Raw genomic sequence first — 15,830 nt, forward strand, 5'->3', positions numbered from 1 at the left:
GAATATTTTGTTGGACACGAGAATAACTGGTGCCATGTTTTTGCCTTTAAATATGTTTAAAGGTATGAAAACATTTAAGTGTTAGGTTATAATTGCATAAAAAATACTGTCTTGGGGTTACATTTGCATAAATGTTAAAAACCAAATTCTCATAAATGGGGAAAAAATAAAAGCGATTTCTTTCGTCCTCTTTTTGCTGCCCTGGATCTGTTTGGTAATTCTGACCCACATGATGTTTCTGAAAGCAGTTCTATCAGCATTCTGGGAGCTGATTGGTCCTTACAGCATCATTAGCTGCCAATACTTGCTGTTGAATCTCAATATAATACTAGTAGTAATATGTTGCATAACTAGACAGTCATATAATTCATGCAACAGCTGAAAAAACAGTTTTATTAACAGTAACCCAAATCAATATCAGATCGAATCGGATCGGATCGAATCAAAGCGTGATAATCGATTCTGAATCTTAAGAATTGGAATCGAATCGATTCTTGATATTTGAATCGATCCCCAGCCCTATGTCTGAAGACGCTTCTCACATGTCAGAAAAGAAATCATACATTCCTCCTACGCTGCGATGTGCCAAACTACAAATCCTGCCGCTTCTGAGGATTAGGACACCAGAAGCGGGAAGTGTAAACCTGTAGTCAGTTTTAACAGACACACGCCCTGCAGAAGATGTAAACTGGGGGCTGGTAGTCTAGTGGCCTGAGCAAGGCACTATCCCTAATGGCTCCATGTTGTGTGCGTCTCAGACGTAAGTCACTTTGGATAAAAGCGTCTTCTAAATGACAGTAGTAGTAGTAGTAAAACTGAGCTGAAAAAGAGCTGCTGTTGTGTATCTGTGTACTATTTATGCCAAAGTATGCCATAAACATGCAGACGGACAAACTGCTGACAAAAGAGTACGAGTCATTTAGTGTAAAATGTAGAATCTTTTCAACCATCCGAAGAATCTTTACCAAAGTGCATTTAAAAATGAATGTCTGTGTTGTATCTTTATTTATTTAAGCAGGCTCAGGCCGGGATGGTTTTCAGGCTGCAGACAAGCTGAGGACAACAGTCTGATTTGATGCGCGTTATGTTTTCCCCTGGCATCAACTGTCATAAGTACTGACATTTTATCCTGCAGTGTGAGAGAACTTTATCATATTATGGTCGCTCAACGTGATGATTGACAGGTAATATATATCAGGTACAGAGTATTACAGAGGCCATTCAGAAATTGAAAATCTTTTTACAATATACAGGACTGTCTCCAAAAATTTGAATATTGTGATGAAGTTCTTTATTTTCTGTAACGCAATTAAAAAAAACAAAAATGTCATACATTCTGGATTCATTACTAATCAACTGAAATATTGCAAGCCTTTTATTATTAAGGCCCCCAGTTTAAGATTAAGATTCCCAGAATATTCAAATTTTTTTGAGATAGGATATTTGAGTTTTCTTAAGCTGTAAGCCATGATCAGCAATATTAAAATAATAAAAGGCTTGCAATATTTCAGTGGATTTGTAATGAATCCAGAATGTATGACATTTTTGTTTTTGTAATTGCATTACAGAAAATCACAATATTCTAATTTTCTGAGACAGTCCTGTAAGCTGTATTTTTTATTCTGGTCAGACTGAATGATTGTCTTTACTGTTTACCGTCTTTCAAGCTAAATCTTAGTTATGGAGGACGATTCCCCGCCCAATTTTCTTGCCTCACCTTTGTGTTGTCAAAGGCTAGCAGCAGGGTCCTGCCGTTGGTGAGGAATATCTCCACAGCATTATCTCTCAGCTGCCACCATCTCTTATGCACCTCTTTGATCTCCTCGTACGTCCAGGAGAAAGAGGGCGCCTCCGTCTCCCCGTGGACGCTCTGACCAAACAAAAGCACATCTTGTGTTAAGTAGCCAGCACATAAAACGCTCTTCACTGGTTTTAATGTCCTCTGGTTTTACCTGGGTGTCGTGAGCATCTGCGGCATTGTCCTCCACAAAGTACATCCCAGACTTTCCTGTGGGACGACACAGGCTGAGTGAACTTTGGTGGAGTAAGAGCAAGACAAACACGAGCTCTAATGTGAAAGTAAATAGCGAAAACTTTGGCCCAATCCCAATACACCCCCTACTTTCTTTCACTAGCCCTCCCTCACTACCACTACCCCTAAAAAAGAAGGGACAGATTTTAGGGCACTACTTTCAGCACCACCCCTAAAATCAGGAAGCTGAGATCCAAAAGCTGTTTTAATTTCAGCTGTAGCGCTGTTAATATGCCACTTTATTAAGTTTTAATATTTTTTCCAGGCGTAAAAGTAACCGTTAAGATCCCCAACCTGGGCTCAGTTTATCCAAATTAAGAAATTTGTTAAGAAACTTGACCCGATGTTTTGGGAGATGATAAGAGCCGCCGGCTCGGAGCAGCAGCAGCAGCTCACGTACAGACGTGATCGCCCTGCGCCGTCGTCCCGGGGGAGAAACCTGCAGCTCTGTTGAGAATTACCGCTGGCTGAAATAAATCATTTAGCTAGATAAATGTTGGTTTAATAGATGAAATCTAACAGTTGTAGCTACGCCTGTTAAGAAATTTGTTCCAAAAATGTCGAGATTTCTGCCTGCCGGCTCCGGAGCTGATTTATGGGTCCGCGTTAAATCGACGCAGAGCCTACGGCGTAGGGTACGTAACCTACGTTGGTGTAACGCGGAACCATAAATCAGCCTTTATTCTGGCGTGATCGCAACAACGGGCAAACGAGTGATTATGTACATTCACTGAGTGAATATTATGAAAGTAAAATATATATTTCTCGCTAGAAATAGAATCAAAACGCATTTTTATGCAGAAACTAACTCAAAATATTGATTTTATTCACTAAAAAATAAGAAATGTCCGCCATGTTTTTTTATTTTGATTCAGTCCGCAAATGACGACGAAAAGCATTCTGGGAAATTTTTCTGTCCATAGATCAGCTAGTGTACATCGGAAATCCCTACATCCGTAGGGAAAGATTCATAGCCACTACACTAGTTTTCTCCCCTACCCCTAGGTGAAAAGAGGAATTGGGACACCACTACCCTCACGGGAACGTGCAAAATTTAGGGGTAGGGCTGAAAACTAGGGGTAGTGGGAGTATTGGGGCAGGGCCTTTGTCTGAGGGCAGAGCAATGCTCTCTCGTTCCTCAGAGAGAGCAGACTTTTTTTTTGTATCTTGTGACCAGCCGACTATATAAAGCTTGAAACAGCTGTGAGCAATAGTTACTCTCTTACCCAGAAGTAGCTCCCCTGCCGTCTCCCTGGAGGGGGCCACGCTGATGCACCGTCTGGTGAACCTGAGGACAGAATGACATTTCTCATACGCTGACTGAATAAAGCAAAGGCACCTTTCAGTAGCACAAGTCACCTGGACATTTATGTGTCTTCCATCAAGCATCATAACTGTTTGAGACAGATCTGATGCGTACGGACAGGCAGAGGGGAACAAAGCTGTACCTGATAGACTCGCTGGTGGCTTTGTCCTTGACAGTGGAAGAGAAGGAGGAGTGAGTCTTATCCTCAAACAGGAAGGAAAGTGGTGGCTTCACTGAGTCTAAAGGTGACATGGAGATAGATTAGGGGAAGAAAAAAAACAGAGTGATAGACGGACTTATGTTTGAGACTGACTTATCCACCTTCTGCATTGCGTCTGTCTTTGAGCAGGTACTTGTTTGGGATGGTGAGGTAACATCGCTGCAGCCGCCGTCGCTCTCGGTTTGGCCCCTCAGTGGGGTCCAGCTGCCAGGACGTTGGGTAGGATGTCTGGTCGTACCAAACCGCACTGAAACAGAACAGAAGAGAAGATTTTAGTTGTCTGCAGGTATGTGCTAAAGCAGTAGATCCCAACCTTTTTTCCTTGGAGCCCCCCCTACTTGTGTCTAAGACCAGCCGGGCCCCCCGACCCGTACGTACTAGCACCAAAAGAGTAAAGTGATTTCTTACAAATCTTTAATTGAAAAAATGAACATTAATCATGTTTTTTTGATACATTTCTCTTTGGTTTACCCTGTATACAGATGACTTTGTTTTTCTCACCTTCATTTTGTGTCACCAATGTATAAAATACGCACAAAAAACAATTGCAAGGACATAAAATAATTTCTGAAAAATGTCTTTTAACATTTTTCCTTTTACAACCTGTCCGAGTAGTAGTATGATTAAATGTTGAATAATGATATAATAATACGTTTTTAAGTTTTTATCCAGCTAAATAATTTAGAAATATATTTTGGTTATTTTAAAATACAGGTTCAGGTTCAGGTTCAGGTTACTTTATTGATACCCAAGGGTAAACTGGTTTTGCAGTCGAGAGTTAAAACAAGCAGCAGAAAACAGACAATCAGTTCAGGAACAAGACATTTAAGAAGAACACATACACATAAAACAAGAGACAGCTTCGGCTCGACAAAAAGTGCTGCAGTTCATGAAATAAATATAAGAAATAAAAGACATGAGGCTAAAAAAGAATTAAAACACCAAGAGCAAAATTTCCTCCAAGTTAGGAATGGATAAGAGCAATATAAAAACATTGTAAAATACATCGTGCTCCGAAAAGTGACTTGTGCAACTTTTGTGCAAACTACAGCTTGTTCACCAGTGTTACTGCAGCTGGAACAAAGCTGTTTTTATAACGTTTAGTTTTACAAAATGGGACTGACAACCTCCGTCCAGAGGGGAGAAACTGAAATTCACTGTGCAAAGGGTGTAAACTATCATTTAAAATGGTCGTGGCTATCCGCTGTAACTGCCTGGTGTACAGGGAAGAAGGGTTCAGCTGTGGCTCACCTATCAGCTTACTTGACCATTTCACAATTTGATTCAATGCCTTCTTGTTTTTAATAGAAAGGCTTCCAAACCATGACACCAAAGAAAAAGATAAAATGGACTCAATAAAGGCACGATAAAAAAGAATCATCATGGTTCTGTCAACATTCCAGTAAGACAGTTTTCCCAGACAGTGCAGACGCTGTTGTCCTTTACTGTATAAACCCAGTTACTACGGTAACTGGGTTTATACAGACTTGGATTACAGTATTCCATTAGGTGTGTTATTATGATTTTTTCTTTTATGCGCAAATATAATTTGTACAACTGCATATCCTCAAAGCAGACAAAGTTTCGCACACCCCCAGAGATCTCTGGCGCCCCCCCCAGGGGGGGCGCGGATCCCGGGTTGGGAGACACTGTGCTAAAGCAGAGTTCACTGTAAACATCCTATTCCACAACCAAGTGCCACCTTGAATTCAATTCAATTTTATTTATGTAGCATCTACTTCAACAGAAGTTGTCTCTCTGTGCTTTCCAGAGACCCAGAACATGACCCCAGACCAATTATGACATAAACAATGGCAGGTAAAAACTCCCCTTTAGGAGGGAAGAAACCTTGAGCAGGACCTGGATCATAAGGGGGCGAAGGCCAGCTGAGCAGAGCAGGAAAAGAGAAAACAGACAGAGTCCTCCAATCTACATTTGGATATTCTAGGAACAACAAGTAAACCTGCACTCCGAGAACAAAGAGCTCTTTTAGGAACATGAGGCACTATCAGGTCTTGCCAATATTGCAGAGCTAGGCTCTTTTGAATTTTATAGAAAAGTAATACAATTTGGAATTGTATTCTAAGGTTTACGGTTCAATGGAGGGAGGCTAACACTGGAGAGATGTGGTCTCTCTTGTTGATTCCTGTCGGCACTCGCACTGCTGTGTTTTGGATCAGCTGGAGGATATTCAGAGAATTACTTGGACATCCCGCTAATGATACATTACATTAATCTAGTCTAGAAGATACAAACGCGTGAATTAGTTTTTCAGGGAGAGGATGCTCCTAATCTTTGTGATATTATGGAGAAGGAACAACACTGTTTTATAGGGGTGTAACAATATATCGTGCCACGAAATTTCGCAACACAAAAACGTCACGAAACGTGTCGTGGAGGTGACAAAGTGTATGGCGATATTGGCTTATTAATATTAATCTATTGTGTTGACTAGTAACGCACATCCGACCGCGCCTCGACCTGCGGACCAAAATCTTACTCCGCTCAGAAGAAACTATTACCGTTTTGAGCTCTAAACCTTTAATTATGCAAGTCTGGTGTAGAGTTAAGCCTTACCTTATTAAATTAAACCTTTTTGGGGTCGTGAGTAGGATAAACACGGGGACAACTTCTGCTGAGTTCCAGTGTACTTTAATGTCCCTCAACAGTGTAGGATTTTAGATCATCAACACAGCACCTAGTGCCGTACTGTGGCGTATCACTCCGCCCAATCTAAAACATATTAACAACTACAGATAAACTGACTAGTGTCATTATAGTCCCTGATTTACAGAATATAAAGAATATATTTATAAAATAATGAACCCTTAATTAACAAACTAACCTTCTTAACAAAAATAAATCTCCTCTTACACTTATAAGGTGAGCATGAATCAATCTTTTTTATGATGAAAATTGTATGTATTTATTTACTTTTATTTATTTATTTAATTTTAGTTGTTAAATTTCTGGAAAAGAAAAAAGTCAAATCATACATGAGAGAAACTATTCAGTTTGTGGCAAAATATTTGTACTTGTATGAAACTGAAGATGCATAATGCAAACCTGACATTTACTTTTAGTTCAGTTTGTGGAAAATGGTTGGCCTGGCTTTCTCTTTAAAACTTAAACAGTTATAAAGCATTACAGACTGTAACAATAGGGCAAACGCACAGCATTGTTTTGTATTTTGTGTCTTTCAAATAAAAGACAATTTTTTCCAGTCATATGTTCCTCATTCGAGGTTGTTAAAAAAATACTGATAATATCGTACCGTATCGTTATCGTGACGTCAATATCGTGTATCGTACCGTATCGTGAGATTAGTGTATCGTTACACCCCTACTGTTTTACAAACCTGATTATTATACGGTTTAAATGACAAATCTTGATCAAAAATAACACCACGGTTTCGTACAGTAGCACTGGAGGCCATTGCTACACCATCTAATCCCTTCCCAAAATGCCAGGGACCAAAAATAATAACCTCTGTTTTATCAAAATTTAGGAAGAAAAGTTAGTGGACATCCAATCTTTGATGTCCATAAGACATGCCTGAAGTTTAGCTAACGGTTCTGTTTCATCTGGCTTCTTAGACAAATAGAGCTGCGTATCATCAGCATAGCAATGAAAATTCATGCCTTGATTCTGGATTATATTTCCTAAACGCTGCATGTATAAACTGAACAAGACTGGCCCTAGCACTGAAACCCGCAGGACACCAGACCCTCGTCTGTACTGAAAAAACCTCATGACCATGAACAAACCGGAATCTGTCAAAACCTAGAGCTGTCCTTTTAATTCCAACAACATGCTCTAACCGGTGCAGTAAAATGCTGATGTACAGTGTCAAAAGCAGCACTGAGGTTCAGCAGAACCAATATGGACAGTAATCCCTTATCTGAGGCCATAAGAAGGTCATTAGTGACTCATACCAGAAAGATATTACCAGAGTCGTAATAATAAGAGAGTATTAAAGTATAATGATTAATAAATCATTATACTTTAAAACAATTCCATTTTTTCTCCCAATACTTGAAAAGCAGATAAAGCAGGGGGACAGCGTGCACACCCACCGATCATGTGTGAGCTGCTGCACCAGCTCTTGCCAGTGGCGGCTGGCGCTCAGGTCGGTCTTGTACAGGCCCCTGATGTGCTGGATGACTTTCTTTCTCTCCATGCCTTGACGCAGAGACACATTCTGAGTGATATCTGCTGCAATTTTGGAAATGTCCTTGGACTTTCCATCCAGCCTCTGCATGAGACTGCACAGGAAAAACAGAGACGGGAGTGAATTGAAAAAGAGAATTAGGACAAAATTGAATGAAGATATGATTATTACCCGTATAAACTTCTACTGAGTATCAATCTCTGAATGAAAACAAATACAAAAACTACTCACTTCCTCTGAGTGTTGGCCATTTTCTTTTCCCATGCCACTTTACTTGTCTTCTCTTCTGCTTCGTATTTGAATTTTTCCTGTGTGAGTAAAGTGAAATGTGTTTAACTTTCTAGTAAGAGACTTCTATTCCTCTGAAGTGAAGACGCACAGTGAATATGATTAAAAGCTTTAAAGTGAAGTCCTTTTCTTCCACAAAGAGCACGTCTTTGCCGGACTCACCTCCTTAATGGCCTTGAGCAGGTCTTGTTTATGTGGAGCGCTGGGGGGGATGCAGCGATGACCACAGAGCTTGAGCGAGGTCATGAACACAGCCACGGCGTTCTGCTCGTCTTTGGTGAGGCTGTCCTTGTGATCGTGCATCATCTCGTACAGGTACAGTGACAGCTTTGGTCCATGCTGCGTGACAGACCGAAGGGGAGAGTGAAATTACACACACTTGTAGTGCCATACAAGCCTTGTACCTTTAAATCACTTTGAGAAAAAGCCTCAGTAGTGGACAGAGTGACAGCAGCGTCCCCTCAGTCCCCCGAGTGCTTTTATAGTTTGGGTATAGCTTATCGGCAGGACTTAAAATGACAAAACGAATATATTGCACATTATTACGTTCCCCCCAAGAAACTCACACGCTGTAGGAAAAGATTTATGCACTAAATAGGTTAAATTACCAGGACAATGTTTTAGTAAGTCAAACTACAGTAAAAGTGATAAATGGAGTTCACATTCACCTCTAGACCTGGACTGAGACTCTCTTTGAGGATATCCAGATGTCTGGGATCAAACACAAACTCCAGCGCCTCCTTCCTGTCAGACAGGGGAAGTGCGGGACTGAGCGTGTGGACCAGCAGACGTCCTATTTGTACCCTAAAAGTGTCCCGACAGGACCAGAGGATCCTCTGCCACGGGTGATGTGGGGCTCCACCTCGACCCGTGCTTCCCTGCAGACCCAACAATAGCAACACCGTTAGCCACAACACATGACAGCGCTGAACAAGCTTCTCTCAGTGAATGATGTCGCACCAGGCTGATTTTGATGCCGTCCATCATGAGTTTGAGGATGTCTTTCTGAAAGGTCTTTTTGTTGGCCGGCGGCAGAGTAAAGGGAGTGGGAGAGTGCGGGACAGAAGTGGAGCCGCTCTCATCGTGAGGGTCGCCGGGATCTGGTGTCAAGAGCTGGTGGTCGGGAGAGTCCGGGATGTTCAGCAAGTCAAACAAGTCCTGACTCACGTCTGAAATGAGACGACGCATTCAAGCAGGAACGGGATTAGATTGAAAAACTGGGAAGATTATAGGGCTGGGCGATATATCGAGATTTTAATATATATCGATATATTTTCAAACACGATATGGTACGAGACAATATCGTTTATATCGATTTAAAAAAAATATATATATATTTTTTTTTTTTACTTTTTTTTTTTAATGATTTTGATATAGCTTATTTTGTGACAAATTGACTTGAATGTTTTATTTGAGATTTGCACAAATGTTTTGTTATTTGCACAACTGTCAACCTCAGTGGAAAAGTCTGCCTGTTATTGTCTACATTGTATTAATTGCACAGTGTATTTTAATTTAATTGTTATGCAGGAGAGGGATATTTGTTTTATTTTATTCAAGAAGCATTTTTATTCTATATATGCAGGCAGTTTATTTTTATTTCATTTGTTTTATACATTTTGATATTGTGCAGACCTCTGTTAATAAATGTACCTGTGTGACATTTGGCACGAGGCTTTATATTAAAACTGACTGTTTTTTTAAGGGTTTGCCTCAGACAAAAATGAAGCTAACAGAGATGCTATGCTATAATGCTTTGGGGGAAACCCCAATTATGTCACAGAATAAATATCGATATATATCGAGTATCGCCATTCAGCTAGAAAATATCGAGATATGACTTTTGGTCCATATCGCCCAGCCCTAGAAGATTAGGAGAGATGATTCAGAGAAGAACTAATTATTTACCGTAGTAAATGAGTCTATTAACAGCGAGAACCACAAGCCTCTGCAGCCGCTGGACAAACTCAGTTTCGCTGGCACGGATGGGGTTTTCCTGGCTCATCCTCCTCTGCATCATCTGGTTGAGCTCATCGCTGGCGACAGAACGCATTCGCATCAGGAGAGAGTCTGTCTGGGCCAAAGAGAACTTCCGCCGACCTGCAAGCACAACATGGCTACGTGCTTAGTTGGGAAACTCATGGTAATATTTGACATTGTAAGTAAAAGCGCATATTTCTGTTCGGATTTCAGAAGATGATTAGAATTCACTGATCAGGATGCCATCTGTCCTGAAATGCTTAACATTGTTAAGCATTTTGAGCACGCACACACAAAAAGGCACCAGTAACACGTGAGAGTACCGGGCGGATTAACCCCCCGAGGAGGGAGTTGGAGCAGAAAGAGGTCACGGCAAAACTGCGAGACATGCCCCCACGGGGTGGGAGCATGGTCTCCGCTGTGGACCGCAGTCCCAGCTACCTGCATCACCGTGGAACGTGTATGACGGCGAACTGGAGGGGGAGGGGAGGGAGGAGTCCTGGGACAGGAAGCTGAAGGGAGGGAACATGGGGATCTGGCCGTAGGAGCAGTAGTGCTGTCTGGGGATGCGTGGGATAATGGAGTCTTTCATGGCAATGGAACCTTCAGACCAGGATGAGGAGAGGATCAATAACCCGACACAGTTAGACTTCGACACTGAGGAGGAAAATGAACAGTTAAGAGTTCTCCTGTTGGATCAATCTGCAGAACTCACCTGCGATGCTCTTGCGCTTCTGATAGATGGCGTGATGGGGAGAGCTGGGTGTGTTAACAGAACTGCTCAGCTTCTGAGGCTCCTGGTTGGCCGTCGTCTTTATGAACTCCACCGCTGACTGGAGGACCCTGTACTGCAAAGCCACGGCCATTTCTGAGAGAGAAAAAAGTCTTTTTAGAGGTTGTGCTCCTAATGAACACACTTTGACGAAGAACCAGCCCAACAGGCACATCCATTCATTCATCAAACTTGCTAATTTTCTCAGTTTTATAACATTTTTGTGGGCGACTCCATCAGAAGTCCACAAAAATTTATTTAAATAAAGAAATTAAATTGACAAAGGCCATGCTCTTCTCAGTGCTTTGCAGTGGGCGGGGCTCTGACAATTATACTTGTGTGGATCAGTTGGGATGTAGCAGCTTTATAAACTATATCTGAAAAATACTGTTACTTTTAGTCAAATTTCATGAAACCAGAAAACAACATTATTCCTTTCTAAAATGGGAAACACTAAACACGTTACGTATTTGTCTGCTGCTTATTGGCAACAGAACCTGAGGCTGCAGTCTGTGAAATGTCTGTTTGCTCAAGTAGACAGGAAACAAAACAAAGCAGCAGGCTTCATTATTTGAAGGTGTTGATCGACCTATTGACGAGACCTCCTGAGCAGACGCACCTCGTCTAACTGACGTGATCAACCTACAGAAAACTCAAATGTTTTTTTTTTTCATAGATTCAGGGGAAGCAATTACAAAGTCCTCATGCAGCTGCAGAGCTGAAAAACATACAATTTTAAGTCAAACTGTCATTCTAACTACATCAGACCATAGAAATAGCAGGCGAACATGCACTAACGGGTAAGAGACAGCAGATGCATTTTTCAGAGAGCATATTTAGGAGGAAGCATTTAGCAGAAAGATGAAAATATGAGATATGAATGACATTTTTTCCACTTTGCAATTGTAGATAAAGAGGAGATGGTCCAGTTTCTTATTGCGGCAGAGTGCAACAGCTTCACATCTTCCACCACAGAAGATGACAAGACAAATGATCACTTGTAGTGAATGCAGTCCTCACCCTGCGTGCGTCGCATCTTGCTCGTCTGCATGAAACCTAGCAAGGTAATGAGGTCTTCAATGATTCGGAAGTACTGGGACCCCGAAGAGCTGCAGGAGTGGATAGTCACGGCTACTAGCATTTGTTGGATGTCACAGACCAGCAGCTTGTAGTCATTGAGGGGAATACTGCAGAGGAAGGGCGAAAAAAAAAACAAGAGTACAGGAAGTTAGACTCCTGCTCATGTGAGAGGATTGATGATTTAATTCTTAGCTCAATGGTTGAACACAAAACCCTTGAAGCCAAAGAGGTGTCTGAATGAATCATCCTTTGTTTTGGCAGCCGTACCCGTTCTCCATGCCGTTGAGGGTGGAGAGGGTGTTAAAGAGCACGTAGAGCAGCCCGTGGTCGAGCAGGATGTCTGCCAGCTTGGGGCAGGCATTGACGAGTTGCAGCAGCATACAAAGGATGTTGTGCACCAATGAGTTCTCATAAAGGGAGTTCTCAATAAGACCCAGGACTGGGATGATGCAGCGCTTTCTGAAGGGTGAGATATTTTCCATCTCCTCTAGGTCCAAACTGCAGATAGAGAAAAAAACAATGTCTTCCTCACACATTACTCATTGCAGACAAATGTATGCATGAAATGTTTGGAAAAAATGAGCTTCTGGTGCTTTAGATGTTGTGGCTGGACAAGCGTATCCGTCCTGGACTCACTCTTCCTCCAGACCCACGGGCCGTCCAAACAGCATCTCCAGGAAACACTCGAGGAGCCCCTGACTGCCCTGGTGGATGTAGAGCTGATTGGCAAGCAGTGAGAAGCCGTGGTTCTTCAGAAACTTCTCCTTCTGCTCCTTGACAGCTCTGCTGAAATAGGCGTCTAGCAGCTGCAAGAGATGAACAAAACATATGAAGTCTGTGAGAGCACTAGAGTACAAGTCTGAGAGCTAATTTCAAATTCACATTTGCACATAAATGTGGCTGGAAATATGAGAATGCACATGTACAGATGGCTGAATTCAACAGTGTCGTGTTTAGATAGACATCATATAATCCGCTTTGTTCTCTCTTGGCTTCGAACATCAGACAAATACGTGGTGACGTTTGGAATCGTGTTCAACAGCTGTTCAACACAGCTCTTGTTGGCATCTGCAAACTTAAAGGAGACCTATTATGAAAAACATGTTTTTTTCTTGCTTTAACATATATAAAGTGTCTCCCCTCAGCCTGCCAACTCAGAGAAGGAGGAAAGCAACCAAATTCTGCAGTGTCTGTACAGCCGCCCGGATGAGCAATCCGGTGTGATGTGGATCTACGATCCGTTCAGATTCTGCTCCTGACGTTACGTAACGACGGGAGCGATGCGTGAAAAAACGCCCACAACTAACTCTGGCCGGAACAACAACAACAACTCCGCTGGCTGGAGTTTCCGCCGTTTTTCTACGCATCATTCAGGCAGCCAATCAGCACAGTGCCTCATTATCACAGCCTCACCGCCCACTCAGAATCCCACATAGATAAGAGGTTAGAGAATGGGAGGATAAAGACATGGCTCAGAGGCTGAATTTCTAATTTATTTAGCAAAAAAAAAAATCAAAAGCTTGTTTTTAAGACATTCAAGGCCTGTTTAAAATAGGTATTAGATGCCACAATAGGTCCCCTTTAAGTTGGTCCACTAGACCAACTGTTTGCATCTCCAAAGTATGTAAACATACAAATTGATCACAATTTAGAAAAGCTAAATTGCATCAAGGTTTAAAATGGACCTGCGCAATATCAGACAGAAGTGACTTGGTGGTCATTTAGATTCAGGCAACATGCTGTAAATATATATTAGAAAATGAAAAAAAAAGATAATCTTGCCATTGCGGCAGGATTGCGTAGAGGTCTGGAGTTGCATTGGGGAAAAAAGATAATTACTTTTTGTGCAAACCACCCTTATTTGACATTGTATGCAGTATAACTGAGTCCAACACCAAAGACATTTTGTTTGATTTTGCAATTTAAATAATCAAATAAAAATCAGCCATGCTGCCACACATTGTGGAGATGATCATTAGCATATGCTTTGGGTCAATAGCATATTTTCTGAAGCAGAAATATTTCCATATATAGTTGCTATTGTACCTAGATCAGCACATTTAAATCCAAGACCACAGTTCTCATTTAGAAAAAGAGTCTAATCCCATCTCTGGGTCACAGCGAGGTGCTGACTCAAGTAGAGTTCAAGTAAAGTTCAAGTATCTGGGGCTCTTGTTCACCAGTGAGTGATGGTGATGTTGATGGGAAGATGCTGATGCAAACTCTTGTATTGATGCAACATCTGCAGTAGTGTGAATTCTGCATCTCTACGTAGCAGCGGAAAGAGAGCTGAGAAGGCGAGACTCTCTGCATAGCAGTCGATCCGTGTTCCTACCCTCACCTATGACCACTATGATCACAAACACAGCAGCTCGAATAGGTTTTCTTTTTATCCAGGAAAGTTGCTGAACTCTCCTACAGAGACATTCAGTGTTGGGTGAGACGTTCAGTGATGCTGATCCTCTGCGTTAAGAGAAGTAAAGTTTGGGGTTTTGAGCACCAAAAGTTGACCCCCCCCTCGGGATGTGTTTCGAAGAAGCAAATGAAATATTGAAAACAAGAATCCTTAACCTGGAACCCTTAAACCTTAAACCATGATACATCAGACACACTTCTCTTACAGACTGCACTCATGGAAAATGTAATCTGTCTCAGTTGTCCTATCGTATAAAGTTGTGTTGACTTGGGTTTTTTTCCTGCATAAGAGATTTTTCTGCTTTTATATGCAGGTTAATTTTGTTGTATATGCAATGAAAAAGTTTCACAATGCATAATCCGGTGCTGTAAAATGTATAAATCCAGTTCTGCTCTCTCAGCCTGTACTGAGTCAAGAATTTTTAAAAATCAAATTGGAGCTGTTGGTGCAAATTGGGCATGGTCTAAAGCAGGGGTCGGCAACCCAAAATGTTGAAAGAGCCATATTGGACCAAAAACACAAAAAACTAATATGTCTGGAGCCGCAAAAAATGAAAAGTCTTGTATCAGCCTTTGATGAAGACAACACATGCTGCATGGATCTATATTAGTTATAACTGGGGGAAGATTTTTTTTTTCATTATACATTTCGCGAAAAAAGTCGAAATGTTGAGAAAAAAGTAGAAATTTCGAGAAAAAAGTCAAAATGTCAAGGTTAATGTTGAAGTACAATCTTGAGAAAAAAGTCGAAATGTTGAGAAAAAAGTCGAAATGTTGAGAGAAAAAAGTTGAAATGTTGAGAAAAAAAGTCAAAATGTCAAGATTAATGTTGAAGTACAATCTCGAGAAATAAGTCGTCAAAAAAGTCAAAATGTCGACAAAAAAGTCAAAATTTCGAGAAAAAAAAGTTGAAATGTCGAGTTTAAAGAGGAAAAAGGAAGAAAAAAAGGAAGAAAAAAAGAAAAAGAAGAAAAAAAGGAAAAAAAGAAGAAAAAAAAAAGAGAAAAAAAGGAAAAAAAAGGAAGAAAAAAAGGAACAAAAAGGTCAAACATTGTTGAAAAAGCTCCAGGGAGCCGCTAGGGCGGCGCTAAAGAGCCGCGTGCGGCTATAGAGCCACGGGTTGCCGACCCCTGGTCTAAAGAATAAAAATGGAAAATGGAAAATAAATACAATTTGTAAAAATGTTAGTGAGCTGACACCGCCTTCACCAGGTTACTGTATTAAATAGTAAAAACTAAGTGAGATCCACCGGCTTTACGGTGTGTGCGAGTTTTCAAAGAAGAGGCCAACCTTCATGACTCCTTGCTGGATGAGCGGAGAGGAGTGATTGACCAGGACAACGAGCGCCTCTGGCGTGATGAGTTTGTCCATCACCTCCTCCAGCATGAGGTCAGGCAGCAGCAGCAGTACGCCCCTCAAGAGATCATAGAGCCCACAGCAGATCAGCACCAAGCAATCCTCCGTACTGGACCTGGGATGTTACAATTCAAACTTTAGTCATGAATTATTAGGTGCAAACGTAGCACTTCAAGTACATTCTGATGTGAGATATAGAGGTCATAGAAA

At 41.3% G+C, this 15,830-nt stretch overlaps 1 protein-coding gene across 1 annotated transcript in view; it reads right to left on the bottom strand.

Annotated features, from left to right (window-relative positions):
- Positions 1-15,830, bottom strand: part of lyst (lysosomal trafficking regulator) — an 85,796-nt gene that overhangs the window by 12,606 nt on the left and 57,360 nt on the right. Inside the window, 17 exon segments of the mRNA XM_061745876.1 lie at positions 1,718-1,870; positions 1,953-2,008; positions 3,259-3,320; positions 3,481-3,577; positions 3,660-3,805; positions 7,635-7,823; positions 7,961-8,037; positions 8,180-8,356; positions 8,686-8,895; positions 8,978-9,186; positions 9,926-10,117; positions 10,439-10,600; positions 10,713-10,865; positions 11,790-11,956; positions 12,117-12,347; positions 12,486-12,655; positions 15,555-15,735. Coding sequence (XP_061601860.1) covers positions 1,718-1,870; positions 1,953-2,008; positions 3,259-3,320; positions 3,481-3,577; positions 3,660-3,805; positions 7,635-7,823; positions 7,961-8,037; positions 8,180-8,356; positions 8,686-8,895; positions 8,978-9,186; positions 9,926-10,117; positions 10,439-10,600; positions 10,713-10,865; positions 11,790-11,956; positions 12,117-12,347; positions 12,486-12,655; positions 15,555-15,735 — 2,632 coding nt within the window.

The sequence above is a fragment of the Cololabis saira genome, chromosome 17, assembly GCF_033807715.1.
Source record: "Cololabis saira isolate AMF1-May2022 chromosome 17, fColSai1.1, whole genome shotgun sequence".
In the NCBI taxonomy this organism is placed as follows: Eukaryota; Metazoa; Chordata; class Actinopteri; order Beloniformes; family Belonidae; genus Cololabis; species Cololabis saira.